Raw genomic sequence first — 26,492 nt, forward strand, 5'->3', positions numbered from 1 at the left:
CTGACATGCCCCGCCTCCAAATATCATCATCACCCCCCCCCCATACTGTAACCGTGCGTGTGTGTCAGGCGACGACTTGGATCATGAGCAGGACACGGTTCTGCAACTCCAGGAGGTCATTGAGCAACTGAGAAACGTCTTCCCCTCTGAACCGGGTCAGTTCAGTTTTGACACAACCATTTCAGTAGGACTTGATTGTTTTCTTGTTTTGTTTTTTCTTGTTTTGGGCCGCACATGTCGCACATGCCAAAAACTGCTACTGTTTAGTAAGTAAGTGACGATATCGATGACTACTTGGTGATAACGCACGCTTTGCGCCCCAGTGGGAAGTTGAGAGAGGTGATTTTTAAAAAATGTATTATTATTATTATTATTAAATGAAGGCATCCTAGCGTAGGCAACGTTTGCTGGGCCGCCACAAAGAGAAGAATTAGCATAATCACAACGTGCTTAGTGACAACGTGCACTGTTTCACTTTTCCACATTTTGTGTCATGTCTCATTCCAAAATGGAATGAATACATTTTTTCTTCAAATTCTAAATGCGAAGCATTGCGAGTGCATTCGGGAAGTATTCTTTCTTTTTCCACACATTGTGGTGTGACGGCCTTCTTCCAAAATGGGATCAATTCTATTTTTTTTTTTTTTTTACCCCAAATTTAAGATGACAGTTTGGCTGTTCTGGTGGAGAGGAAGGGAACAAAATCCAAAATGTTGACACGCTGTTCTTTTGTGTGAACAAAAACACGTTTAATGTCACTCCAAATAAAACTGCAAGCAACAAATCTTCCAATGAATGAAAGATTCTCACATAAAACAATGAGGTAGAGATTCATGACATTCAGCATGTAATGATATATTCAAATATATAGTTGTTGTTTTCAGGAAAGTACAATATGTTTTTTTTTAGAAAATGAAAAAGAAGTACTTTTGTCATCTCCTTTGGAAATTGATTTGTCTTTGTTTTAGGAAACCTTTTGATAGTTGTTTCTTCTTTTGAATGAAATGCCAAATAATGATTTTTGTCTCCCTACTAGGAAAGTGCAATATCAATAGTTTTCTTCTTTTTAGGGAAGTCATTTTATCTTAATTTTTGGAAATGGAATATCAATAGTTTTGTTTCCAGGGAAGTGCAGAATCAATACTTTTTCCACTTTAAATTTTTTTTGAAAATGAGGAAAGTAAAAAGGGTTTCTTCTCTTTTTAGGAAAGTGCTATCAGGCTAGTCGTTTTCTTCCTTTTAGGGAAGTGTAACATGAATAGTTTGTGTTCTTTTTAAAAAAGTACAACATCAACAGTTTGTTTTCTTTTTAAGAAACTGGACATTGTTTTCATTTTAGGTACTGTAAGTATTGATGTGACTTTAACTTATTTTATTTTTTTTAGGAAAGTGAAACATCAATAGTTTGTCTTCTTTTTAGGAAAGTGTCGAAAGTCTCTGCGGAATTCCACGACGTCCTCATAATAACAAGAAAGATTCTTGAGTCCTGATTTTGAAAGTAGTTTTGTCTTCCATTTAGGGAAGTACAACATCGACCGTTTTTCTTCTTTTTAGGAAATTGTGATCATTTGTAGTTTGAAGTCAAAATGTGGAAAAGTTGAAGCACTGTGAATGCATCTAGAAAGTATTCTAAGCGCTTCACTTTTATAGCCTTTTGCAATTTTTTGAGTTTTTTTTTTTATCCATCTCAAAAACTTCTTGCATACTTAAATCTATAAAAGTCTGATTCTTGCTTCTCTTTTTTTTTTTTGAACCCTTGCCTCGTGCTCATCTCAGGCACGACGTCACACATCTAAACGCAGCCTGAACGGACGCCCGCCCGCATGGCCCCCGGGCTGCAGGAGCTCCGCCTGGCTCGGTTCTGGTCCCGCTACAGCGGCCACAGTGCCCGCTGCAGCAGCTAAACCCTCAACTGGAACCTTGTGCACTAACGAGCCTTTTTGTCATGCAAACTGCATAAGGCTGGTGTCTGTCGGGCCCAAGCGGCGCTGGCTGGCCGACCGGCTGGCCGGCTAAGCTCACCGTGGCCCGCGGCCCGACGCCGCGTCGGCCGGCCAAAGGTAAACTAGCGTCAGGGAGCTGGCCAAGTGGAGGGAGACGCTGTGTGTGTGTGTGTGCGTGTGTGTGTGTGTGTGCGTGTGTGTGTGTGTGTGTGTGTGTGTGTGTGTGTGTGTGTGTGTGTGTGTGTGCAGTTTGTTGAAGGTGTGTAGCTTTATACATGTGTTTCTCAAACCGGGGGTACGCAAGCTATAGCTTGGGGATCACAAAATAAATTGCTTGTTTGTTTTTTTAGAAAAAACATATTTTTTCAACAATATAGTTTTTTTTTTTACAAAATAAAAGCACCGTTTTGAAAATAAAAGACGTGATGATATGATAATGAAGTTAAAATATGACTTTGCTCCCTTGTCAAACTTTGACTTTAATGTAGATATGTTACAAATTTATTTGGGAAAAATCTCACTTTTAAGTCTTGTATGCTTACAAATTTTTAGACCAACAAACTAACTAATAAATAGCAACGATTATGTCTTTATTTAAATATACTTTTTTTCTCCTCAAGAAAATATTGTATTATTGTTGTATAGATTCTGACTTTTTTATTTATGAGAAAACAATGACTGTTCTAAAAAAAAAGATTCCGACTTTTTTTTCTTCTGATATGTCCAACTTTATTCCAGGAAAGATTCAGACTTTTTTCCTTGAGAAAATACAACTTTATTCCTCGTAAATATTACAACTTTTTTTTCTTGAGCCAATTACATTATTCTGGTAGTTTCCAAATTCTTTTTTTTTCTTCTTGAGAAAATATGACCTAATCAATAAAATAATTTAATTATTTACTAAAGGTAATAGATAAAGATAATTTTTAATAATAATAATTTTTATTTATATAATAAATTCTTATTTGTATTTATTCCTGCAGCTTATGACTTTTCTTGAGAAAATATTACTTAATTCTTATAACAATACAACATTCTTCTTCCTAAAAATCAAAATTTGTTATTGTAGTTAACCCCCCCGCCCCCTCCCAACGACATTTTTTTTCTTTTAATCCTGTTCTTGTTGTTCTTCCATCCATCCCACATCCCAAATCTCGACTTGTGTGAGAAACGCGAAAGGCAATTTTGTCCTGTCGTGTTTTCCCAGCCAAAAAGGCTGCGGTTGTTTTACGCGGTTTGCCCGCTGCGGCCGCCGGCAGCTTATTTACACTGCGCGAGTGACACATCATCAGTTCGATCCATGATTTATTTATGTACGACAACCAAAGCGCCCGCGAGCCGCGCGCGTGTGCTTGCACGCAGCGTCGCTCTCATCCTGTGCGATTGCTCGTCGCTGTCATTGCCGCTATTCCGCTGCCGCCGAGTCGTTTTGTCGATCGATGGCGAGGCGCCGAATCACCCGAGATACAAATGAAGTCCATTGTCATTTACAAGCAGGGATTCACATTGGCTCCCTTTTTTCAATCAAGTCACTTTTACTGCAAGAGATGAAGTGACATACGGTTGGCCTCATTGCGTAATCGCCTGTCAGTGGTTCTCAAACTTGTTACGGCAAGTAGCTAGCTAGCTAAAAAAAAAATACTTAGGCCTCCAGGTACCACCATCATTACGAAAACGTATTAGGGTTACGTATAAATATATATTTTTATTTTTATTTTTGCAGGGGGGGGGGGTAATATTCCGAGGGGAAAAAAATCTCGTAAATGGCAAATTTGCGACTTTATAAAGTGGCAGCTTTGCGAGGAAAAGAAATACACGTAGCGTACTACTGGGATGTTTGTGCCAATACTTTTCGGTCTGGTTTTCAAATAAGGAGATAGAAATGGCTTTAACCATATCATGTTAAGCATTCGCACTTTGAAGCGTTGGGTACGTACGGCCAGCGACAAAGACGCCTCGCTTTGTGAAGGTCAACACCCTGGGGAGCAAGCATTTAAGTTAATGTGTTAAAATAAATGTTTACTTGTACATTTATGTTTCCAAAATTGTTATTTACATGATCATATATTTTGGTATTTTTTTCTACAAGTAGCTAAAGTTGATGTGTCGAATCTGCCGCTCTCCGTCATTCACTTGCATTGACCTAAAGGATGCTAGCTTCTGATTGGTTAGCGTTTAGTCAGCTGACAGGGGATCAGGAAGTGTTGTCGCTCCAGCTGCCGCGTATGACGAGCAAAGTTTAAATTAAGAATGAATCCGTCTCCATCCTGCCTTTTCATTTTATGAACAGTGTGCCATTAGCCACCAACCAATCCTCATATTCGACGCTACGTGTATTTCTTGTAAGTTTTTTTCTCGCAAATTTGCGTCAAAAAGTCAAAAATGTACACGTTTTTTTTGTCGCTTCATAAAGTGGTAAATTTGCATGTTTTTTTTTCTGGAATATTACCCACCCACCTCTGAAAAAAATATATTTATATGTGGCCCTAATACGTCGTACTATCATAACTAGGGCCTCATCGATTAATATCAAAATTGTAATAATCGCAGTATACTAATCTACATTCTAATGCGCATTAAGATGCAAAAATACATTAAAAAAATTCATAGCTGGGCTCATGTGATGATGCCTGGCACGGCGAATCCATCCAAGATGTGCGTTTGCTCACTTTTGACCGGCGTTTATGTTCCGTAAAAAACGTGCGCGAACCCGCGTTGCTCGCGGGGCTTCTCTCATCGAGATCTGACAGTCGAGTGAGAAACGGCGGTTCCAAAAAAAAAAAAATCCCTGGCTTTTCTTGTTGCCAGGGGCGATGCACTTGGATCAGCCTGTCACAACACAATCCACTCACGCAAGTGTGGCGGGTGGCGTGGGGGGGGTGCAGTTTGGGACCCTTCATAAGTGGAGGGTTTGCGTCATTCTCTCCTTTGGAATTAATAAATAATAATAATAATGCATCAGATTTATAGAGCGCTTTTCTAGACACTCTACAATGGAATGGATACATTATTCATGCACTCACACATTCATTGTGGTGGCGGTAAGCTAATTAAGTAGCCACAGCTGCAGGCTGGCGGAAGCGTGGTTGCCAGTGTGCGCCTACGGCCCCTCCCACCAACACCACCAAACATTCGCACCTTCCATACACCAGCAGTGTGAGTAGCGCTGAAGACAATGTGTGTCAAGTGCCTTGCCCAAGGGCACGACCACACACGACTCGGGGAGAGCGGGGATCGAACAGCCGACCTTTTTGGTGGTTAGCGAACGACCGTCTCTCCGCCCCGAGCCGCGGCCGCCACCAAATATGCCGCGTGAGTTGCGATGCGGTTGCTAGGGAACAGCCCACAAGGAAGCAGCGGCACGGAAAGGTGACGGACGAGATCCTCATACAAATGCTAATAGTCGTAAGGGGGGGTGCGCTAAAGGGCGACTCGCCGCCAGCTGCGAGAATTGTCATCATCATCATCATCATCATCATCATCATCGCCGTTGTTGTCGACTTTTTCTTATCTTGGCTTGTGGAGACAAAACAAAAAATTCTGTGCAACACAGGAATTTAAAAGGATAAAGTTGTTTTATAAGGTTTGTTTCATTTATTTTTATTTATTTATTTATTTTTTTACTTTTCCAAATGTAACGACAAGGCAATTGATCGCAAATGATTTGGCCCGACTCCTAAGCTATGCTTCACAGGTCCCAGTTTGAGAATCACAAATGAGTCGTCGTCAAATTGAAACGGGCAAAACACGAGCTTGTTCTCATGAGAATGAAGTGGGAAATTGTGCAAAACAATTACGGCGCTATTTCACTGCCGGCAACGTGGGGCGGTCGGTGCAGTGACACAAATATTGCGGACAAGGACAAGTTACTTTTCAGGTACTTTGAACTTGTCATTTTTTAATAAATTGACTTAAAAGAAATAGTGCATGTAATAATAACAAAAAGTCCACGAGACCGCTTTGGAAACCTTAAAACTGCTGCTTAAAATGTTAATATGTGGTTATCTTTAAAGGGACTGATTGCAAATGTAAACAATTAATTGCATAAATCAAATCAAGAAACGGTGTTTTGAAACTTGTCGATTTCAATCCGGAAGTCCTACAAAATTCTCATGAGAAAGTAGACACGCGTACTCACAGGCTGATGCAGGCCAAATAGAAATGGAACTAACACACTCCACAAATTGGTGGACATGCTGCGCTGAAAACTTTATATTGTATCACCAAATTGCATTATTTTGCCATAATACTGTTAGTACAATTATTTTCATGAACATTCATTGAAAATAAACGCCACTGTAGGTTATTCCTGATGTAACGACTGGTTTAGAGAAAACGTTTTTATGTAACCCTCTTAATGTCTTTTCTTATTTATACATGACGTATGTAACATTTTTTTTTTTTTGTTTGTTTGTTTATGAAATCCGGCTAAATCATAGTGACAATACGTATCCATAATGCCACACAAATTGCTCACCCAACATGTCGTTATATCCTGCCTCATGTCTGCTGCTGTTTCCATATCCAATCAATCAATCCATCCATGGATCGATGAATCAATCACCTGTTCTACCTTAACACGCGAGTTTACACAAACACAATTAACTGTTGATTATGTGTGTTATGACATCACCATGGAAATACCTCATTGTCCATTTCAATGTATTTCTTTGATGGCTTGAACACAGTGTGTTGGAGTGTGTACAAACAATTTGTACTGTAAAGATGAGCGCTGGCTTACTGGATGCTTTCTACTTTTTTGTGTACAGAAATTAAAAAGTTTCTATTTGTCTTTCTGCCTGTGTGTGTCCCCAAAGTGCCTTCAAATCACTTGTAATCCATTTATTGTTACATGCTTCAGTTACTGCTCTCGTCAGCTGAAGTGAATTTAAAATCAATCAGAAGGTCCTTTGCATACATGTGACATGTGAGATCCATTAAAATTTCCAATATCTTCTTATAAAGCGGATAAAAGGATGGGCCCTAAGACTGACCCTTGAGGAACACCATAAGAAAGCCTAGAAGCCCGAGCACCGGTTTAAAACCCTACTGTGAAACCCTAGCACTGCCTTAAAACTCTACTTTGAAACTCAAACCCTAATTTAAAACCCTACTTTGAAACCCTAGCACCGGCTTAAAACCCTAATTAGAAGCCCGAGTACCGGTTTAAAACCTTATATGAAACCCTAGCACCAGTTTAAAACTCTGCTTTGAAACTCAAACCGTAATTTAAAACCCTAATTTGGAACCGTAGCACCGGTTAAAACCCCTAATTAGAAACCCTAACCCTAGTTTAAAACCCTACTTTGAAACCCTAGCACCAGTTTGAAACCTTAACTAAAAACACTAATTGGGGTTTTAAGACAGTGCTAGGGTTTCAAAGTAGGGCTTTAAACTAGGGCTACGGTTTCAAAGTAGGGTTTTAAACTAGGGTTAGGGTTTCTAATTGGGGTTTTAAACCGGTACTAGGGTTTCTAATTAGGGTTTTAAGCCAGTGCTAGGGTTTCAAAGTAGGGTTTAAAACTAGGGTTAGGGTTTCTAATTAGGGTTTTAAACTAGGGTTAGGGTTTCAAAGTAGGGTTTTAAACTAGGGTTAGGGTTTCTAATTAGGGTTTTAAACCGGTACGAAACCTAGTTTAAAACCCTACTTTGAAACCCTAACCCTAGTTTAAAACCCTTATTAGAAACCCTAGCCCTACTTTGAAACACTAGCCTTAATTTAAAACCCAGCAAATTGTCCATCACAAAATGTAAATATCAACGATCACGCAAATAAAGAAGAAAAATTCAGTTTTTAAATGATGATTTTATTATCTATTGAGAGACACCTGACTTCATATTATGAGTTTCTCTTTGTGTTAGCTTGTGGCTAAATCAATACTTCCTTGCATGTGTGTTTTCTCTTTTATCGCTCGGTGCGGCCTCCGTTGATTGCACTTTTCCTCTTTTATCACCTTGGCCGCTTTTGTTGCTTGCTTGGCGTTTGGACCTTCTCCGGGCTTTCATCTCAAGTCGATCTCTCGCTGGCTACGCTATCGCTAACAGCGGCGGCAGTGCCGGCGGCGGCGTCAGGACCGCCGTTATCTGCCGTAAGATTATCGGGTTCCTCCTCCTTGTTAGGTTGACAACTTTGTTTTATTTTGTCCGCTTGCTGGTGGATTTCGCCGATCTCCGGCGCGGCGCGGTTCCGCCGGGCCGTGCCGGGTCCCCACTTCTCCCGGGTGGCGTCCCAGTAGGTCTTGTTCTGGTGGGCGTGCATGCTGCGGACGTTCTCGCCCAGCTTCTTCAGCTCCTGGCGGACCAACGGCTTGAACTGCGGGTCCAGTTTCTCCACGGCGGTAAAGTCCCGCCGAGCTTCCTCCTGGTGGCACAAGGCGGCGTGCGCTCGAGCGCGCTGGTAGAGCGCCTTGAAGTGACCTGGAACCAGCACAGGGTGGGACGTCAGTGACAAATTCAATTTTGTATTCTTTTCAGGAAACACAATATCATCGGGCAGAATCGTCAAAACTCCAAAATAACGACTTATTAGGGGGAGAGAGAAAAAAAAATGTTTTCTTGCGTGAGTTACCAAACACGCATTTTCAAGTTGGAATCATACCCAATTAAACTAAATTTAATTAATTAATTAATTAATATATTATTATTATTATTGCTAATTCATTAAACTTACCACAACCCAGGAGTCATGTTTAATCGCTAATTTAGTAAGCTAAAAAAAAAGATTTAAAAAAATAAAACACAAATGTCAATTGTCATTGATTAAATGGTACAGACACGTCAACGTTCACGGTGACCCCCCCCCCCACCCCCCCCCCCCCCCCCGATCACATTAAAAGCTTTTCATACTCCACAAATGCAAACCACTGTTAGAGCATTTTCCCAAATTCTTTTCCAAAGGTCTTAGAGCCATGAGAGATGCAATAAAACAATGAGCTGACCAAGCACTCCAACAGGCACAAATGGAATTTGTGCACACTTCTCTTGCTGACCATTTTCTTTAACTCAGAATTCATTTTTAACTAAACAGGCCTATCGAACCCAATTTTTTTCACTTGTTCTATCTTTAAAAAAAAATAAAACACACTTTCATTCTTGAGGCAACATTACGCTTTGACACTCAACATTGGTTCATAAAGTGTAGACTAATCATATCAATTTGTGACAAAATAAGAAATGACCATATTTGGATGTTGTGGATATATTCCATACAATAACCAGTGAAAATATTTCGGTGAGTAAGCCTGTAATTTGTTAAAAATAAAATCACTGATTTCCAGCTAATACACTGATTGATCAGTTCATTGTTTGATTGTAACCACAGTTTGCTTTTGGGAAGTGGTTTTTTTCTTGTCTGATTTCCAAATTGAGGACATTTCAAAGTGACCGCAAATGTTTGAGCTGTCGTGTAATCAACAGTAACATTTCACTTCCCTGCTGAAATAAATCCAGAAGTGATTTTTGAACGCGGTGCCCACACGTGGTTTCCAAGGGAACCAATAAGAAGTCCTGATTGACACGTCTTCTCTTGTAAACAGCCAGATCAAGCGTGCAGCCGCATGAAAGCAAAACGCGCCGCTGCGGGCCGACTGACAAAATCTTCATATCTCCCCGAAAACGTGTCAGAGCAAAATATTGACTTTCTTGAATGCGTTTGTGCATCAAAACACGGATTGCGCCCGCGTCCATATTACCTTGATGGCGTTCCAGCAGCTTGTCATTGAGCCGCACGACTTGCCGGTAGTTTTGCATTTCCAGCAAGCACTGGCTCAGGTTGAGGCTGACGGGCAGGCGCACTTTCTCCAAAGATTGGCCGTCTTCGGCGTCCCGGCGCACCTGCGAGGACGTTTGACCGAGAGCAGCGTGTCAGGCCCGGAGGTGAAAAGGATTGAAATGTGGATTTTGCAGGAGATTGGACGGCGCGAGGAAGTGGAGGAGTACGAGGGCCTGCTGGAGAGCAAGGTTGCTTGTGGGAGGACTGTCGCTGTCATCGCTTTGTGTTGACTTGTTATTTTGGGACTCATCGCTGCTGCTGCTGCTGCTGCTGCTGCTGCTGCTGCTTCACTACGATTGCATACTTAAAAAGACACCGACGCGTCTTAGGAAGCGCAGCAGCAACGACAAGGGATGACTACAAGCTACATGGCTAAAATATTAAGCGCAACTGTGCTTCATGTCCCAAAGAAAACCAAAACGTTACCAATGTCCAACATGAAACACTAATGCTACCTAGTGGTAGAAAATTTCCTCAACAATCCCTTAAATCAATCCAGGGATGAGATCAAGTCACACCTGCAAGTCTCAAGGGAGAGTTTAGCCTCCAGTAAATCACGATTTTTAACAGCTGTTACAAAATTGAGTTGAAAATGTTAGCCATCAGAATGTGTGAAATTGTGTTTTAAAGGAATCAGGGCTTCAAAATGAGAGGCAAAACGAAGAAGTTCCGCTTTTACATGTTTCACAAAAAAAATTATTTTATTTTTTTAATGGTTCCGTTTCTTCTTCATGTGTTCTTTGTTTCTTATTGACGTGCTCAACTGTGGGTGCAGGTTGGCAATATTTTGTCCTACCCTGGCACCAGAGGAGCGTCGTACTGATCAGTCTTAGTCAGAATAACATTTTGGTAACCTGTCGATGAAGCGCACACACCTATACATACATACACATACTGTTTAGATACAGAATTAGGGCTGTCATTACAATTTTTAATTGTAATTTAATCACCTGATTTCCATAGTTAACTTGTGATTAATCACACACCAATGGCATGTTATATCTGTTCTAAATGTACAATTAAGTTTTTCATGCTTGTATCAACGAAAAAATACAAATTTGCTTGTATCTTTTAGCTCATGGATGTAGTCATTTTATAGTAAGTAATTCATTAAGTTATCCATCCAGCCATTTTCTTAACCGCTTAGTCCTCACAAGGGTCGTCGCGGGTCATTAAGTTATTTGAAATTACAAATATATACTAAAAGGGTGTGACAAACATCATCATAGATTTATGTTGAGGTAATTTTTCTACCACTAGGTAGCATTAGTGTTTCATGTTGGACATTGGTGACGTTTTGGTTTTCTTTGGAACATGAAGCAACTTGTGGACTCCAGGCCATGTTGTTCATCGTAAATGACAGCGAGTCACCACCCGCCAGTCCCCACAAATGCATAATTTTTTTTAAATCAGATTTATTATTGCTAAATTGTGTTATAGTGACTCCTTTTCCGCAACTAATGAAAAATATAGCATAAACGTTTTTACATCAATTGTATTTACATTTTTAAATCTTTTTCATGAACCCTGGTATAAAAGAACTTTTTGGTGTCCCTTCATTTTGCCAATAAAGTTATGAAATATAGTCAGAACATTTGAGCCAATATTGTCCCACCAACCTTATTTTGAAGGACGTCCACATAGTCTAAAGCCTCCTCGAACTTTGTGGAGGCTTCTTGGAAGCTTTTGTCTTTCATCAGGACGTTTCCTTGCTCCTGCAACAGCATCACCAGGCGCAACATCTGCTGCCAATCCTTCCCCTCCATCTTATGGCCTCCATCGTCCTTCCCGCATTCTTCTCCATCCCGGGGCTCCTCCTTCTTTTCTCCCTCAACCACCTTCCCCTCTTTCTCACCACCGGCGTCCAGCTTGTTCCAGTAGGCGTCCTTCTCCTGCCAGTACTTGTCCTTGATGCGCTCCGACAAGGCCCTGAGCTCTCGTTGGACCAGCGAGCCCAGCGTGGGGTCCAGTTGGGCCACCATGTTGAAGTCCCGCCGCGCTTCCTTTTCGTCCCACACGGCGGCGTGCGCCTTGGCTCGCTTGTAGTAACCCTTCACGCAGTCTGCAAAAAAACAAATGAAGGAGTAAAGAGGAGACCTTGGCTTAAGAGTGCCCCCAACTTACGAGCATGTTTTCTTGGAGTTGTTGGTCAGACTTGAATAAGAACATTATATATTTTTTTCCAATCCAGCCTCTAATTTTTGTTTGTTGTTTAACTGAATTCACCCCAAAAAATGATACACGTCCTTTGATACTTTCAAACTCTCCAATGTATTAACAGCCACAATATTAGGTACACCTGCGCTTCATGAGTGTTTCAAGAGGTCAACCCAGCAGTTGCCGGTTCGAGCGTGATGACATGTCAGCTGCTTGCCGTTCGATAAGCGTAGTCGGTCAGAGCGGCTGGCGAACGACCCCCACCTTTGTGGTTGTCCAGCAGCTCGCTGGCGTGCTCGATCACCTCGTAGTACTCGTGCAGCTCCAGCATGCACTGGCAGTAGTTCAACTCCAGGGGGACGATCATGCGGGCCAAGTTCATGTAGTCCGTGTCGCCTGGCATCTCCTGCATGCGAGGAAGGAAAATGAAAAAAAACAGCTGCGCATTTCAAAACCTGATTGAATGCTTCAAATATGGCGGGCGTGGGCGCCCTGCGTGGTCAAAACTGCGCTCCATCCATCCTCCCCTTCAGTATTTCCTCTTACCCAAAACCCGGCCCATCCCTTAAATCAATCATGGGATGAGATCAAGTCACACCTGCAAGTCTCAAGGGAGAGTTTGGCCTTCAGTAAAATCACGATTTTTAACAGCTGTTACAAAATTGAGTTGAAAATGTTAGCCATCAGAATGTGTGGAATTGTGTTTTAAAGGAATCAGGGCTTCAAAGCGGGGTTTCAAGGGAACGTTTGGCTACCAAGCAGGGTCAGGGTTTTTAACAGCTGCTACAAAATTGAGTTGAAAAATTCAGCTGTTAGAATGTGGGACCTCCGTTTTTATAAACACCAAGGATTCAAAGTGGGGTTTAACAGGAGAGTTTGGTTCTCTAGTTGGGTCACAATTTTTGACAGCGGTTTCAAAATTGAGGAGAAAAATTCAGCTGTCAGAATGTTGGTCTCAGGTTTTAAAGGCAACAGGGCTTTAAAGACGTAGGGTTTCAATGTGGAGTTTGGGCTCCAGGCAAGGTCACAATTTATTACAGCTGTTAAAAAAAAATAGTTGAAATGTCAGCTGTAAGAATGTGTGACCTTGGAAATTTCAGCTGTAAAAATGTGTAACTTTGGATTTTATAGTCGTCAGGGTTTCAAGTGAGAGCTTGGCCTCCAAGCAGGGTCGGACTTTTTAACAGCTGTTACAAAATCCATGTTGGAAAATTCAGCTGTCAGAATGTTAGTCTCAGGTTTTAAAGGCAACAGGGCTTTAAAGACGTAGGGTTTCAATGTGGAGTTTGGGCTCCAGGCAAGGTCACAATTTATTACAGCTGTTAAAAAATTTAGTTGAAATGTCAGCTGTTAGAATGTGTGACCTTGGAAATTTCAGCTGTAAAAATGTGTAACTTTGGATTTTATAGTCGTCAGGGTTTCAAGTGAGAGCTTGGCCTCCAAGCAGGGTCGGACTTTTTAACAGCTGTTACAAAATCCATGTTGGAAAATTCAGCTGTCAGAATGTGTGACCTAGGGTTTTAAAGGTGACAGGGCTTCAAAGTAGGATTTCAAGGGAACGTTTGACCATTTTGTCCTAAGCAAGTTAAGCCATATATCATCAAAACAGCCTGTGGGACGCAATGACTCGAGTCACCCATCCAGGCTGTTTGCCGTGATGCCGCCACCTCTCACCCTCGTGCACTCACCCTGGATTGGACGGTTTTAAGCAGCAGCACGGCCTCCTTGTATTGGCTGGCCGCCTGCTGGAACTGCTGCTGTTTGACCAGCGCGTTGCCTCGCATGTGGAGGAGCGGCACCGTGCTCAGCTTCTCGTCCTTCTCCATCATCCACGACTCTCTGTGGTAGGAAATGGGGTCGCCCACCTGGAAAGGTCGGGGGGCGCATTTAATTTGACTGTTTACCTTGATTGGAATCAAGGTTTTTATAGTAATGAAAACCAACAGTAATGAAATGTAACAAAATGAATTTCAAATTTTATTCAGAATTGTTTTCACTTTTTGAGTTACGATCACGGTCATACGAGTAAATAGAGTTACGAGCTTGGAATGGATTAAACTCATGAATCTAACCGTGATTCACAGACTCCAACCATTGCTTGAAAGTGGCTCTGGATCTCCCCCCCACCCTTTCTGATCCTTTCAAGGCTTAGCTGTAGGGGCAGTTGTTATATAAATGATCCCACTATTATTTTTCATGAACCAGGAAGTGGCTTGCCACCTATGGACCAACCAATTATGAGAAATATTTTTTAGTTTTGGTTCAGCTTTGGCGAAGGTCTACTAAGTGTCATTGTGATTTCAATTGCAGCTTTTAAAAATAGAAAGCAAAGGCTGTTTGTTTTCTTGTCTGCTTGCTTACAAGTGCTGTCGTTTTCCAGGTATGGCGTCAAGCATGATTTTTCTAGGATAAAGCCGCCACTGAATAAAACAGCAGGAGCGAATACAAGGAAATGCTAAATAGGAACACACAATTGTCTGCTCCAACAAGATCAAACTTTTGTTTTGGCCCCCCTGGTGGGTTGACTTCAAAGCACAATGTTTGGAGAGTTTTGGGGGGGGTTCACTTTTTGTCACCGCTGTCAGTGATTGTTGAGGAATATTGTTGTTTTATGGCCCTGATTGGGTTATTTTTTACCCAAGCTTTGTCTTCATTATTTTGACCCAGCATATTTTATTTTTTTAGAATTCTTGCTATTTTACTTTATTATAATTTTTTACTATTTTATTCCATTTTTATTTATTTTATTTTATTATTTTAATTGATTTTTTTTTTTTGTTAATTATTGATTTGCTATTCTTTCTTTATCTATGTGTGTCATGTGTTTTTAAGCGGAGGAGGTGTGTTGTTTGTGTTTTTCTTTGTCCTCCTCACCTGCAGCAGCTCCAGGATGAAGATGAGCGGCTGCGGCGTCCTCATGAGCTCATCCAGCTCGGGGAAGCCGGTGGAGTGATAGTGGAAGAGGTTCCCCATGCCGCACATGTGCCTCTGGCCCTCCAGGGGGTCTTTGCCTTGAGCAATCAGCCGCATCCCCTTCGACACGATGGGGTACAAACCTGTGTGCTGCCAAACGACAAAACCAAACAACAACAACAAAAAAAAGCAGCTTCAGTCAGTGCGGCGCTTCAGGAGGAACCACATTGAAGGTTGCGTAAGGTGATGATGCGGTGTGCATCCATATGAGCTGCTTTAACCTTCAACGTCAGGACTTAGACCAGGGGTGGGGAAAGTATGGTGTCAAGGATACTGTCATATTTGTTGCATTCAATTTAGGAAGTATAAGTGAAGTTTATTACTCTCACAGACTAGTGCTCACTTGAAAGGTTATTTAGAAGTAAAACATAAATAAAAATACAAAAATACATGCATACAAACAACATAATATGTTTGTTTCATTTATTATATGAAATCAATTAGAAAATTATTGCTTTATTATTCAAATGAACTTTTAAATAATTTACACACATTTCACTTAAAAAAATATAAATATATATATTGTCTTTTTTACCTCATCTACTTACGGGATGACCCATCTGTCCATTTTAGATGGATGGATGGATGGCTAGCTAGCTAGCTATCGAGCTACATGGATGGATGGATAGATAGATAGATAGATAGATAGATAGATAGATAGATAGATAGATAGATAGATAGATAGATAGATAGATAGATGTTAATGTATGTAAGTAATAAATATTGTGTAATGATGCTATACAGTAATATTTGTGGGAAGTACTCATTGAATTTATTAGACTTAAAAAGTGCTTTGCCGCCATCGTGTGGCATCTGTGGGCAATTCAATTCTTTTTTCTTTCTTTTTTTGCGATTCATTACAATTTTTTTATTTTATTTTTTTTGCGACAGTGGGCTTCATTGCAACGTCGGGCATTTGCGTGATGACGTCATCCAACTCACCACGGCGTCGCACCAGAACTCGGCCACCTCCCCGAGCCGCATGGACGTCAGCAGCGTCTCCCACACTTCCAACTTGAACATCTTGCCCACAAAGATCTCGGCCGGCCTGCCGGCAAGTCGGCTGTCGTCCACCACCGAACGCTCAAAGTTGTCCAGCAGCGTCTGGAAATGGAAAACCAGCTGCAATGCCAGCAAACACACACACACACACAAAAAAAAAACAGACACAGTTATGGTTAATCGGCACATATTTTTCACCGAAAATGGATGGAAATGGTGACGTCATACCACAGCCATTAGACATCAAGTGTACCTAATGTTGTGGCTCTTCATAGCCAACACAATGCCCTTTTAATCGCGTGTAAATATGAATGCGTCAGATTTGACTTGGAGCTATTCTGGCTGAGTATATAACGCAGTGATGGGCTAACAGATTTTATTTACCACTGGGAACTTCCTCAGCAGGTAGGTCACAAACACACACACACACGCACACACACGCACACACACGCACACACACGCACACACACGCACACACACAGAGTGATGTAGATGCACGGGAGTGGAAATCCATGCTGGCACTGTCATGGAAAATGTTTGTCAGTGTATCCGGGCTTTGTGCCAATAGCTGGATGTGACTAGACTTACACACAAAAAGAAAAAAGAAAAACACGCATCCACACTGAGACACAAACACGGCGTCGCTGCCGTTAAACATGTCGCAATTTGCTTGACCAAATGTTTGCTACGATTCCCTCACGCGCGTCGTCATTCGAGAATATTTCAGCACCAACTAATTTGACGGCAGATAAATGTGACGCAGCACAACAACATGTTTGGCATCTGAAGCTGGGCTTCTCAAACTGGGGTCGGCGGCCCCCCTGGAGGTCTGCAGGTCGTCATTTGGGGAGCCGTAAAGTAATTATTAATATATGATGATGTCGTGCGGTGCAAATCTACGTATAGACATTCGCAATGTTTTTTCCTGCTCATCTATTTTAAAGAACAAAACAACTTTTCTGCCTTTTCTATAATGCTTTGCCACAAGTGGGCGCCAAACCCCTAGCGAATAGGAAAGTAGCATTTTGGGATCCAAGTTGGTGGTATATTTATATTTTAAACAAAATATTAAATTCAGTTTTGTGGAATTTTGTTCTAAAGAGATCATGCAGAATGTAAAAGTTGTCCCGTCCCAGAGGTCATGTGAGCGGTACCTTGGTCCCAGGTGGGAAGTGAGGCAGCGGGCCGGTGCCTCCAGCCAGAATCTTCTTCTTGACGCCCGGATGCTTGAGCAGGTACGTCTCCTCCATGTTGGTGCTGCTGCTGCTGCCTCCGTCTTGGCCCAGAAATGAGAGCGCTGGCGGAGGCCGGCCAATGGTTTGCTCTCTGACAGATGGCGGGATTAGGAGCAGCCGGGCGAGATGGCCACTTTAATCTGAGGACGCTAATCCCTGGCGGGCTAATTCCGTTGGTGGGAGCATCCCTGCAGCAAAAAGAAAAAGAGTTCAGGTGGCATTCGCACAGAAGATCCTTCTAGAAGGTGATGTCATCCCAGTGAAGGGAACATAACATAATGCTTGGAAAGAACAAAAAAAAAATATATATATATATATATATATATATATATATATATATGACTACTCTCATAAAATTGTACTGTACTGGTTACTTTTTTTGCTGAATAATTACTCTTGGCTTTTAAACAATAAAGCAAAAACAACAAAAAAAACAGTATTGTACGTATGAATTTTTTGTTTTGTTTTCCAAATTATGAATATTTCTTGTCAAATTTAACATTTAGAATATGTGGATTCAAATAACATTCAAAAACCAAAAAAGTAATGAATATTGTACTTGTATTCTCATGTATTAATGTATAAAATATTTAATTTATTAATAATTTCTCTAATATTATATAACTTTAGTTGTAAAATAATTGCTCTACTCATGAACAGTAATTTACTGTTGTCAAAAATGGTCAGTAAACAAAGTCAAATATTTTTAATGTTACTTCGCCCAAAGAAGGAGCAACATCCCCATTGAGAGGCAATTTTAAAAACTTGTTTATTTTCCTAATGACTTTTACTCATTCACTTTTTTTCCCTCTTAAAACATTACGACCAATATAAAAAGTACTTTTATGATAAAAAAAAAAGAAAAGGGTATTGATGTAAAAAGCACTTTTCTCTCATTAAAAAAATAATCTTGTAATACCTTTTCCTCATAAAATTATATTTTGTCATGTTGTGACTTAAATAATTAAACTAGGAGTAAACCTTACTAAACAATAAAAAAAAAAAGAACATTCAGATTTTTAGTTGGTGAATGAAAGTCCTTGAGGGGCGAAAAAATCCCTAATGTGATTAACAGGAAAAGAGTTTAATTTGAGTGAGTTCTAAAACGGAACAGCTCAAATTGAATTAAAACTTGACATCTATAGGAATGACATTTTTCATATTTACATTCACTGGCCACATGATTCAAAATCTCCATTCTAAGATCACGTTGAGTTTTTCATGAGTTCCTGCCACGGCACCGAACGTGGTGGCCGTTGAGGGTAGAAAAGCAAGTGCACTAAAATAAGGTTTAAAAGTGCAAGCAAGTTTAGTGTGTGGAATTCATCAGGACTCGCATGTGATTAATCTCACCTTGAAGGTTTATCCACCAAAAGGGAAAAAAAAAAGCCGCCAGAGTTTATAAACAGTAAAAAAGCCAAATAAAGTTCCCGTCTGTGAGCGTGCATAACAGGAAGCCATCAAGGCTGCATTGATGGCTGACTACAAAAACAAAACACAAACAACACACATCAGAGCTCTGTCGAAAGAAAACACTTTAATGAAATGCAAACAAAGAACGCGATGTGAGCTGAACTGCAGACGGGCGAGCTCGTCGAGGTCTGAGCAAAAATATCAAATTAACAAGGAATGACACAGCAGGTCTGCGTCAAGCCTCACATCCGCCTCCTTTTCATCATCATTCGCTTTCAAGGTGGAACGCTGACGGTGTCGCGAGGGCGCCCCCTGGTGCTCACTTCTCAATCAGCGAATCCAGCTGCTCCTGGAGCGAGGCCAGCTGTTGGAACAGGACAAACAGGAAGCGGCTCGACGTCATGGATTTGCACATTTGGAAACGTTCCCCCCGATGAGCGTTTACCTGCTCCATCTCGCGCTCCTCCTGCTGAACGATCTCATCCAAACACGCTTGGAATCGGTTCTGGGAGGAGAGACGTGACATTTGCATGAAACGGCCATCTCGCACCTCCTTTAATTGCGGTAGCCTCAAATGTATGCGTTCCGACAGAGAGGCCGCCCGGAACGTCAGTCAGAGGCGGCTGACCTTTTTGCGGCGCCAGCGTGACGGTAACGAGCGCAGACGGCGGGCCCCGAACCGGCGGCCAGCGCCAGCGCTTAAATGGCAGCCGAGTCTGCTCGCTGTCCCGCCAGCTCAAGCGTCTGCTTCGACACAATCTGGCCGCATTTGCGAGGAGTTCCCGCACGGAACCACGCAAACATTAACAAGGTCCAGCTTTCATATTTTTGTTGCCGTCATTTCTCATAATATTCCAAAAGCTTTCTGATGATTTACATTTATTCACATTTTTCCTGGACAAAATTACCACTTTTATATATTTTTTTTAGTTGTAATATTACAAAAAGATTTTAATTAAAATACATTTCTCATAACATAATGTATGCATTCACTTTTAAAATAATTAATCTTGTAATGATGCAATTTTCTGTTCTTAAAATTAAGTCATAATGACATTTTATTCTCATAAAATTTGGACTTTAATCACATTGCAAAATTGTTTGTTATAATGTTATTCTTTTTGTATCACAATTCATGGAAGAATGACAAAATAATCAGATCCTGCTTCACACTCTCACCATAATAAAATCTTTATGAAAATGATATTTTGTAACAGTTTAAAATTCTTCAGTCGTATGTGTAACGTCATGATTTTATTTTATTTTTTTCTAAATTGAGGATAAGAAAGTGATGGATGGTTAATTTATAGCTTAAAGTTACAGCGAATGAAAAATCCCAAACTCACATCTCGTAAAAATGTCAACATTACATGAGAAAAACATTCAAATGAGTTTTAATATCGAAATGAAGTATAGACTCCAGAAATGTATTTTCTCCATGCGTTTAATCAACCTTAAAGCTTGCATCTATAAAAAATGAATGAATCCAAACAAGCTACTTTTTGACCACGCCTACTAAAAATCAATGGACTTTTCTCATCAATTTTTGCCTCTAAGCTCTTGTTTTTGGACTGCGTGTGTGTGTGTGTGTGTGTGCGTGTGCGTGCGTGCTCACTTTAAGGGCCTGGTTTTCTACTTTCATGATCAGCTCCTCCTGCTGTTTCTTGCGGGCTCGCGTTTCCTGAAGCTTGGCCTTCACGCCGCTGATCTGAACTTGATACTCCATCACTACAATGAACCAACAGCACGGAGAAGGATTAAGTCAAGAATAAATAAATAAATAAGTAAATAAGTAAGTAAGGGGGCTTGTGACTGACAGACGTTCAATCTTGAAGTGAAACAATGCAGAACTACCCAAAATGTCAGAAAACATTGACATACGTTACTTAACTCATTCACTGCCATTGACAGCTATAGATGTCAAAAATTCATTTGAACTATTTTCATTATTTTAATATTATTTTTTCTTTCTTTTTTGTTAACAAGAGTATGAAAACCTAGAATTTTTTTGTACATTCAGAACAGATATAAAATTTGTGAGTTAACTAGTGAAGTCATGCGATTAATTACGATTACAAATTGTAATTGCCTGATGCCCCTAATTTGTATTTATTTTTTCTTAAAAAAAACATTACTTTTTTTTTTTTTTAAAGAAAAAATAAATAAAAATTAGGGGCATCAGGCAATTACAATTTGAAAAAAAGTAATGTTTTTTTTTTAAGAAAAAATAAATAAAAATTAGGGGTGTCGGGCGATTGCAGTTTTTAAATGTAGTTAATCGCATGACTTCACTAGTTAACTCACGATTTAAATTAAAAAAAAAAAATTAATGTTTTTTTTTAAGAAAAAAATATTGTAATTAATCAAAAATTAATTACATAATAAATAAATACAATTAATCAGTAATTTTATATCTGTTCGAATACCCCCCCCCCCCAAAAAAAAAAACAAAAAAAACCCGGGTTTTTTTGTTAACAAAAGTGGGGGAAAATGTCAAACTAATAGAAATAGTTCAAATGAATTTTTTGACGTCTATAGCCGTCAATGGCAGTGAATGAGTTAACGACCGATCGGCACGACATCAATTACAGCAAATGTCATATTTGAGTGTACTTTTCCCAAAGTAGCGCTTTCAGGTGCAAGGGAGGTCGGAGAGAGAGAGAGAGAGAGAGAGAAAGGATGATGGTCATTTCCACATGCTCGACTGTCCTGGCTGGCCAGGATGTGACAAATTGCGCTTAATGGCGACAAAGCGTCCGTTTAAAAGGACGTGAGGCGGCGGATTAAAGCACTCAAAGGACAACTAAATGAGGCTGCACACAGAGCGGACGCTCAATTATACTAAAGTGGCGGCTCGTATCCTCGGCCCAACTACAATTGTGGATCCCTTTGCAAATAATGGCAGGCAATTTGCCCCCCGGCGTGACTTTTTCTACATTGCCAAGACGGCGCTGGGAAGAGAAAATGACAAAGTCAGAAAATAGTCTGAATTTTTATGAGGGATTGTCTAAATTGCAACACAAATCTCTCTCGAGTCTGTCTCAACAGATAATAATTAAATATTACTTTAAAACACTTTATGCAGCACTTTTATGCTTGTTATTCGAAAGTTAAATATTTAACTAAAAAAACATTTGCCTTGTAAACATTGCAAATTTGTTGTCTTGTGACCCAGCTATTCTCACAATAGTGCAACTTTATTCTAATAAAATCACTTTTTTTTTTCTTCCTAAGGATAAGAAAAATGTATTCTTGTTACGTCATGACAGTTAAAACAGATCTTTGACGTCCACGGCAACACACAATTAATAATAATGTCAATTTCAACCGTTTATTTTGTTCATTTTCATAATGTCCCAGCATTAGTCAAATAAGAGTAGCATTTTTTCCCTCATTTTAAAGTGGAAGTGAACCTTAAACATTTTTTGACAATATGTGACCTCACTAGCCTAAATATGGCATTTTGGTTAATATTGCGTTAGTGGAATATGAGATATGAAGCAAAATGCAGCCATTTGAATCCATCTCGGGGGGGGGCGGCCATTTTGCCACTTACTGTCGACTGAAGATGACATCACAGTTGCTCAGGGCTCCGGCAACAACCAATCAGGGCTCACCTGTTATCTTAAGCTGCGCTGTGATAGGATGTTACCTGAACCCTACGCAACATTGATGTCATCTTCAAAGTCGACAGCAAGTGGCAAAATGGCCGCTCCCTGCATAGGCTGCATAGAACATATTATTGTAAAAAAAATTAAAAAAATTAAAAATTGGAAAATTATTTTCCAGAATACAGGAATATTAGAAAAATAAATCTTGCGTGCTCTCTAGCGAGAAAAGTCTCCTCTCACCTATTTGGTTGTTGGTGTCCGACTCTCGTTGCGCGGGGTCGGACTCGTCCAGCTTGTCTTGGGCCAGGTCGTCCTCCGTGTCCACGATGTTGAGGTCCTCGTCCTCGTGGCGGTCCACGTCGTCCTCCTCGTCCTCGCTGGAGCTGCTGATGTCGTTGAACATCTCCCGCAGTTCGTCGCGCTGGGCTGCCCCCGCGTAAAGAGTTATCAGCCGTTAACTGACATTCCCAGCCGGCACGTAACAATTCCGTCCGCGTCAGCTGTTGTCAAGGTTATTATCGATGACATCACGTGGAAATGTTTTAAGCATCTGCTAGTAACGGTCGTTAACGAGCGGAGACTTTAAAACTGCCGGGCTGCAGGTTAACCTCCAGAGTGGAAGATCATCGAGAATGGAATATAGTTTAAATTTTTTATTGTAATTTGCACATTTCTTAAATAAATAAATAAATATTTACTTAGGAGGTAAACTCTCCAGAAAACGTTGTGTGACTTACTTGAGGATCCGTGACCCATCTTGTGTCCCGACGTGCCGGGTGACGAGTCCAGGTTGGCCAGCGAGCCGTGCTGGTCTCCGTCCTTCATGTCGTCCTCTGCTATGACTTCCCACCCTGATCCTCTCGGGTCAAGGTCAATGTGCCTCTTTCATTCATTCTCAAAAATCGAATCAACCCGATTTGATTCGCAGCTCCGGCCTCCTTATGTCAAGTTACGTGAACTTAATCCACCTTAATCCTAGGTCACGCCCCTTTAAGGCACACTTGAACCAACAAATTAATGTACAACAGTGTCTGTATGATTTTCAGCCAAATTACGCTAGAAAAAAAAACATGTTCTATTTTAAAATGGCATTCTCTTTCCTTATGTATAATGGTGGATAGCAATACTAGCGTTCTGGTCATTAGCATTAGCTGGATTTATTTAATGACTGCAGGAGAAGTTGAATGGCCGGTCGGTTCCTTGTAGGGCAAAACCAGGGATGTGATTTGACCAAAGTGAAATTATCTGAAAATTTAGCCGGGGGTCTGGGGGCCGCCGGCACCCAGCTAGGTCCAGGGCAGTGCCCTGGTGGGGGGACAAGGGGGGCCTGGCCCCCCGGAGCTCATGGGTTTTCCGTGTTTTGAAGTACTTTCAATGCACTCACATGACAAAGAAATAGACAAAACAACAGCATAAATTTTCAATGTATATTGAACTATCCCATATAAAATGACAGTTTTAGTCAACTCAAAATCAGTCACATTCAAAAACATTGGACTGCCTTTGCTTTTAAAAATGATCACTGAGAATATCATCATATCTAACTAATGTGATTACTAAGTTAACACATAAATAATGTTGAAGAGTTCAAATTTCATGAACAAATAATTGTATCATGACCAAATGAAAAGTAACTCATATTAGAGCATACCACAAATGTCTTTGTTATAGCAGAAGATGTTATCTGTCGGAGTCATGTGCATACACAATGAAGTACAAAAAAATAAAAATAAATTAAAAAAAATCGGAATTTTTTTTTTGAGGGGGAGATAAAAAAGCGGAATTCCGCGAATTAGCGGAAAAATCACATCCCTGCAAATCCGACAAAATGTCAAAGAGGCTCGTCCAGCCTGCAGTTCCCATTTTTTTACATCTACCCGCTGAGATGACCCGTTTTGTTTAGTTTTGCGTGGCCTCATGTCAGCGCAGACGAGATTGCGCGTGACACGGCACAAAAGCAACATCGTCCTCGCGGCGCGGGCGCTTGTGGAAAGGATACGAACGCTGACAGCGTCGGCATCTGTGCTCAGCAGCCGCTTCACCTCCTTTTCCACGTCGGGAGATTCGATGTACTGCGGGGAAGGGAGAGACACAAAGCGCGGGTTAGAGCGGCTGGCCCGGTGCCAGCCAGAACATTTAGCGATTAGGAAACGGACGGCAGCCAAATCGATGCGACTCAACGCTGCGCCTCGGGGAAGATTGATTGAAAAGAGCAAGTTGACGTGTAGCGCTCGAGCACGCGCTCCTTCACTATGAAAAGAAGCGCCGGTGAAATTGCTTTTTTTGTTGCTCTGCCTTCGGGACAAACAAAGATGGAGGGGCTTTATTTATATGCAAATCTAAGGTTCACTAGAGGTACGGTTAGAAGAAATGTTAACATCTGCTTGGGTAAAAGCCAGAGGAGGAGATCGGTGCTAAAAAGACCGATGAGAGGTGGAAAGTCAAATGGGGGGGAAAAAAAAAATCTAGTGCAAACCTTCTTTTTTGCCGTCTTGCGAAATCTTCTCTTGCGTGTGTTCTTGAGGGGACACGTGACTGAGGGGGGAGGCAAATTCTTAAGCGCAGTGACGATTATTAACTGGCGCGTGCATTTGTCTTCTTACTGCCGTGGTTCCAAATGAACTTCTTGTCCTTGTCTTTGTCCTTCTTCTTCAACTTGGGATCGGTGCCAGTCGGCTCCTCTAAAGGAGGGTAGAGGTCTCCATCTAGTGTACACACCAGCATCTGACCAAACGGAGCCAGCACATGACATATTTCAAGGACAAATCATTGGTACTCGATAAAGTCGATTCATTAAAAAAAAAAAAAATGTATACAATAAACACGTCTGTTCAAATGGCAGGTTCTTATAACAAAAATTAAAAAAACATTATATTATGAAATAAGTTGGAAAAATATGGCATTTTTGTAATATGAACTTTTATATTATTTGACACCAAGCATACAAAGCCACTTCCACCACACAAGTCGCGTCCACAGACACAGCATTTGTCATGACTAAGTCACCGTACAGAATGAAAATAAAGGGCGGCTTTTTTTTTTTTTATTCCTTAATAGAATACTTTGGTGCAGCTCTACCTGACAGACGTCAGCTGTCTTATATAAAGTCTTCTTGTCCACCGTTTTGAGGGACTCAATGATGCAGGGCAGATCCACCAGTTTGCAGGCCAGCGGGACACGGTCCACTCTCACGATGCCATGGCGACCATCAGCTGTGAATGTTGTTATTATTATTTTAAGGAGTAGTATCATAACCTCATTGAAAGTACCACAATACTAAAGTAGAACAACCCAAACAGAAAAGAAAAAAAAAATACTAATCTAAATTGTTCAGATCCCGTAAGAGGTGACTTACGGTGCAACTCAATGGTGAGTCTGTCCTTCATATTCATACTACTGGACTGGGCGATCCTCCTTACGGTAGATGCATACTCCTGCAGAAAAATAATAATAATACAAAATAAAAAGGGTTTCAGAAATTGATCACAATGCATTTTACAAAACAAGATAATAATAAATAAAAACACTGCAGACGCTTACCGTTGGCAGCCGCAGGACAAACTGATTCTCCAACTCATAGGGAGCGTCCTCTTTACTCTTCGAGCCAACTTTACTAGCTGGAGAAAAAAAAAGTTACATTACTGCAGCCCAGAATGCTACAAATACGCTTTATTGTGTTAATGCAGATGAATCCGGTTGTTCTACTGTTGTTGCTGGTTTCGAAGTCGTTTAGTTAGGAAGTTTCCGCCAACAAATACAGACATTTAAACTAATGTATATGATTGCTTTAATATTTTTCTGTGCATGATGTTGTTTACATCGCAGAAGGGACACTGTCTGTCCGGATAACGTTAGCATAGCAAGCTAGCCAAACGAGAAAAGGACTTACCTTTCTGTTTCGATGTCATGGTTGTTTTTGTAAACCGTCAAGTAAGAAGACCAGGGGACGACTAGCCAAGCGTCAAGCTATACCAAATAATCTGAATGCGTTTTAAACACAAGTGCAGCTTTACTAGACGAACAGAGGCATGTCTAAACAGTTAAACCGATGGAGCTCATGCTGCATTCAAATGCTCATCGGAAATGCCAAAAATATCCGATTGCACTTGCACTCTTTGAAGAGAAAATATTTTAACATTAAACTACTGCAACAACTATTTTACCACTAGAATGCGATACATTCTAATGTTCTACAAAATGTCCATATCCTTTATTTATTAAATATACTTATATCTCCGCCAACATGGCACCGTGACGTCACTCACTCAGTATCACGGCGTGTTACATTAAAAGACACTCAGAAAATCTAAAAATCACAAAAAATGAGAACGATTTTGGTGCGTTATCACCCCCCCCCCCCCCCACACACACACACCCATAATCACAG

General features: G+C 40.8%; 3 protein-coding genes across 6 annotated transcripts in view; 1 reads left to right on the forward strand and 2 right to left on the reverse strand.

Annotated features, from left to right (window-relative positions):
- The window catches only part of drp2 (dystrophin related protein 2), a 171,481-nt gene extending 167,868 nt beyond the window's left edge, over positions 1-3,613 (forward strand). For all 4 annotated transcript variants that reach the window (XR_013295678.1, XM_077578695.1, XM_077578698.1 and 1 more), the window contains 2 exons: positions 69-155; positions 1,777-3,613. Coding sequence is in view for 3 of the 4 variants with exons in the window: in XM_077578695.1 (XP_077434821.1) it covers positions 69-155; positions 1,777-1,796 (107 nt within the window). In the remaining variant the exon portion in view is untranslated. The remainder of the gene's footprint in view (positions 1-68; positions 156-1,776) is intronic.
- Positions 3,614-7,729: 4,116 nt separating this feature from the next.
- Positions 7,730-17,194, reverse strand: LOC144059512 (aryl-hydrocarbon-interacting protein-like 1). Its single transcript, XM_077578644.1, has 8 exons — positions 17,001-17,194; positions 15,787-15,966; positions 14,746-14,934; positions 13,560-13,736; positions 12,136-12,277; positions 11,334-11,776; positions 9,635-9,776; positions 7,730-8,360 (listed from the first exon to the last, which is right to left on the reverse strand). The coding sequence occupies exons 1-8, from the start codon at positions 17,094-17,096 to the stop codon at positions 7,951-7,953; spliced, it is 1,779 nt and encodes a 592-aa protein (XP_077434770.1). The 5' UTR covers positions 17,097-17,194; the 3' UTR covers positions 7,730-7,950.
- Positions 17,195-18,598: 1,404 nt separating this feature from the next.
- taf7 (TAF7 RNA polymerase II, TATA box binding protein (TBP)-associated factor) lies at positions 18,599-26,361 on the reverse strand. The gene is made up of 12 exons (XM_077578377.1): positions 25,995-26,361; positions 25,646-25,722; positions 25,461-25,539; positions 25,184-25,317; positions 24,709-24,829; positions 24,582-24,640; positions 24,105-24,177; positions 22,843-22,956; positions 22,346-22,531; positions 20,110-20,222; positions 18,940-18,999; positions 18,599-18,858 (listed from the first exon to the last, which is right to left on the reverse strand). The coding sequence occupies exons 1-12, from the start codon at positions 26,011-26,013 to the stop codon at positions 18,814-18,816; spliced, it is 1,080 nt and encodes a 359-aa protein (XP_077434503.1). The 5' UTR covers positions 26,014-26,361; the 3' UTR covers positions 18,599-18,813.
- Positions 26,362-26,492: the final 131 nt, after the last annotated feature.

The sequence above is a fragment of the Vanacampus margaritifer genome, chromosome 10, assembly GCF_051991255.1.
Source record: "Vanacampus margaritifer isolate UIUO_Vmar chromosome 10, RoL_Vmar_1.0, whole genome shotgun sequence".
In the NCBI taxonomy this organism is placed as follows: Eukaryota; Metazoa; Chordata; class Actinopteri; order Syngnathiformes; family Syngnathidae; genus Vanacampus; species Vanacampus margaritifer.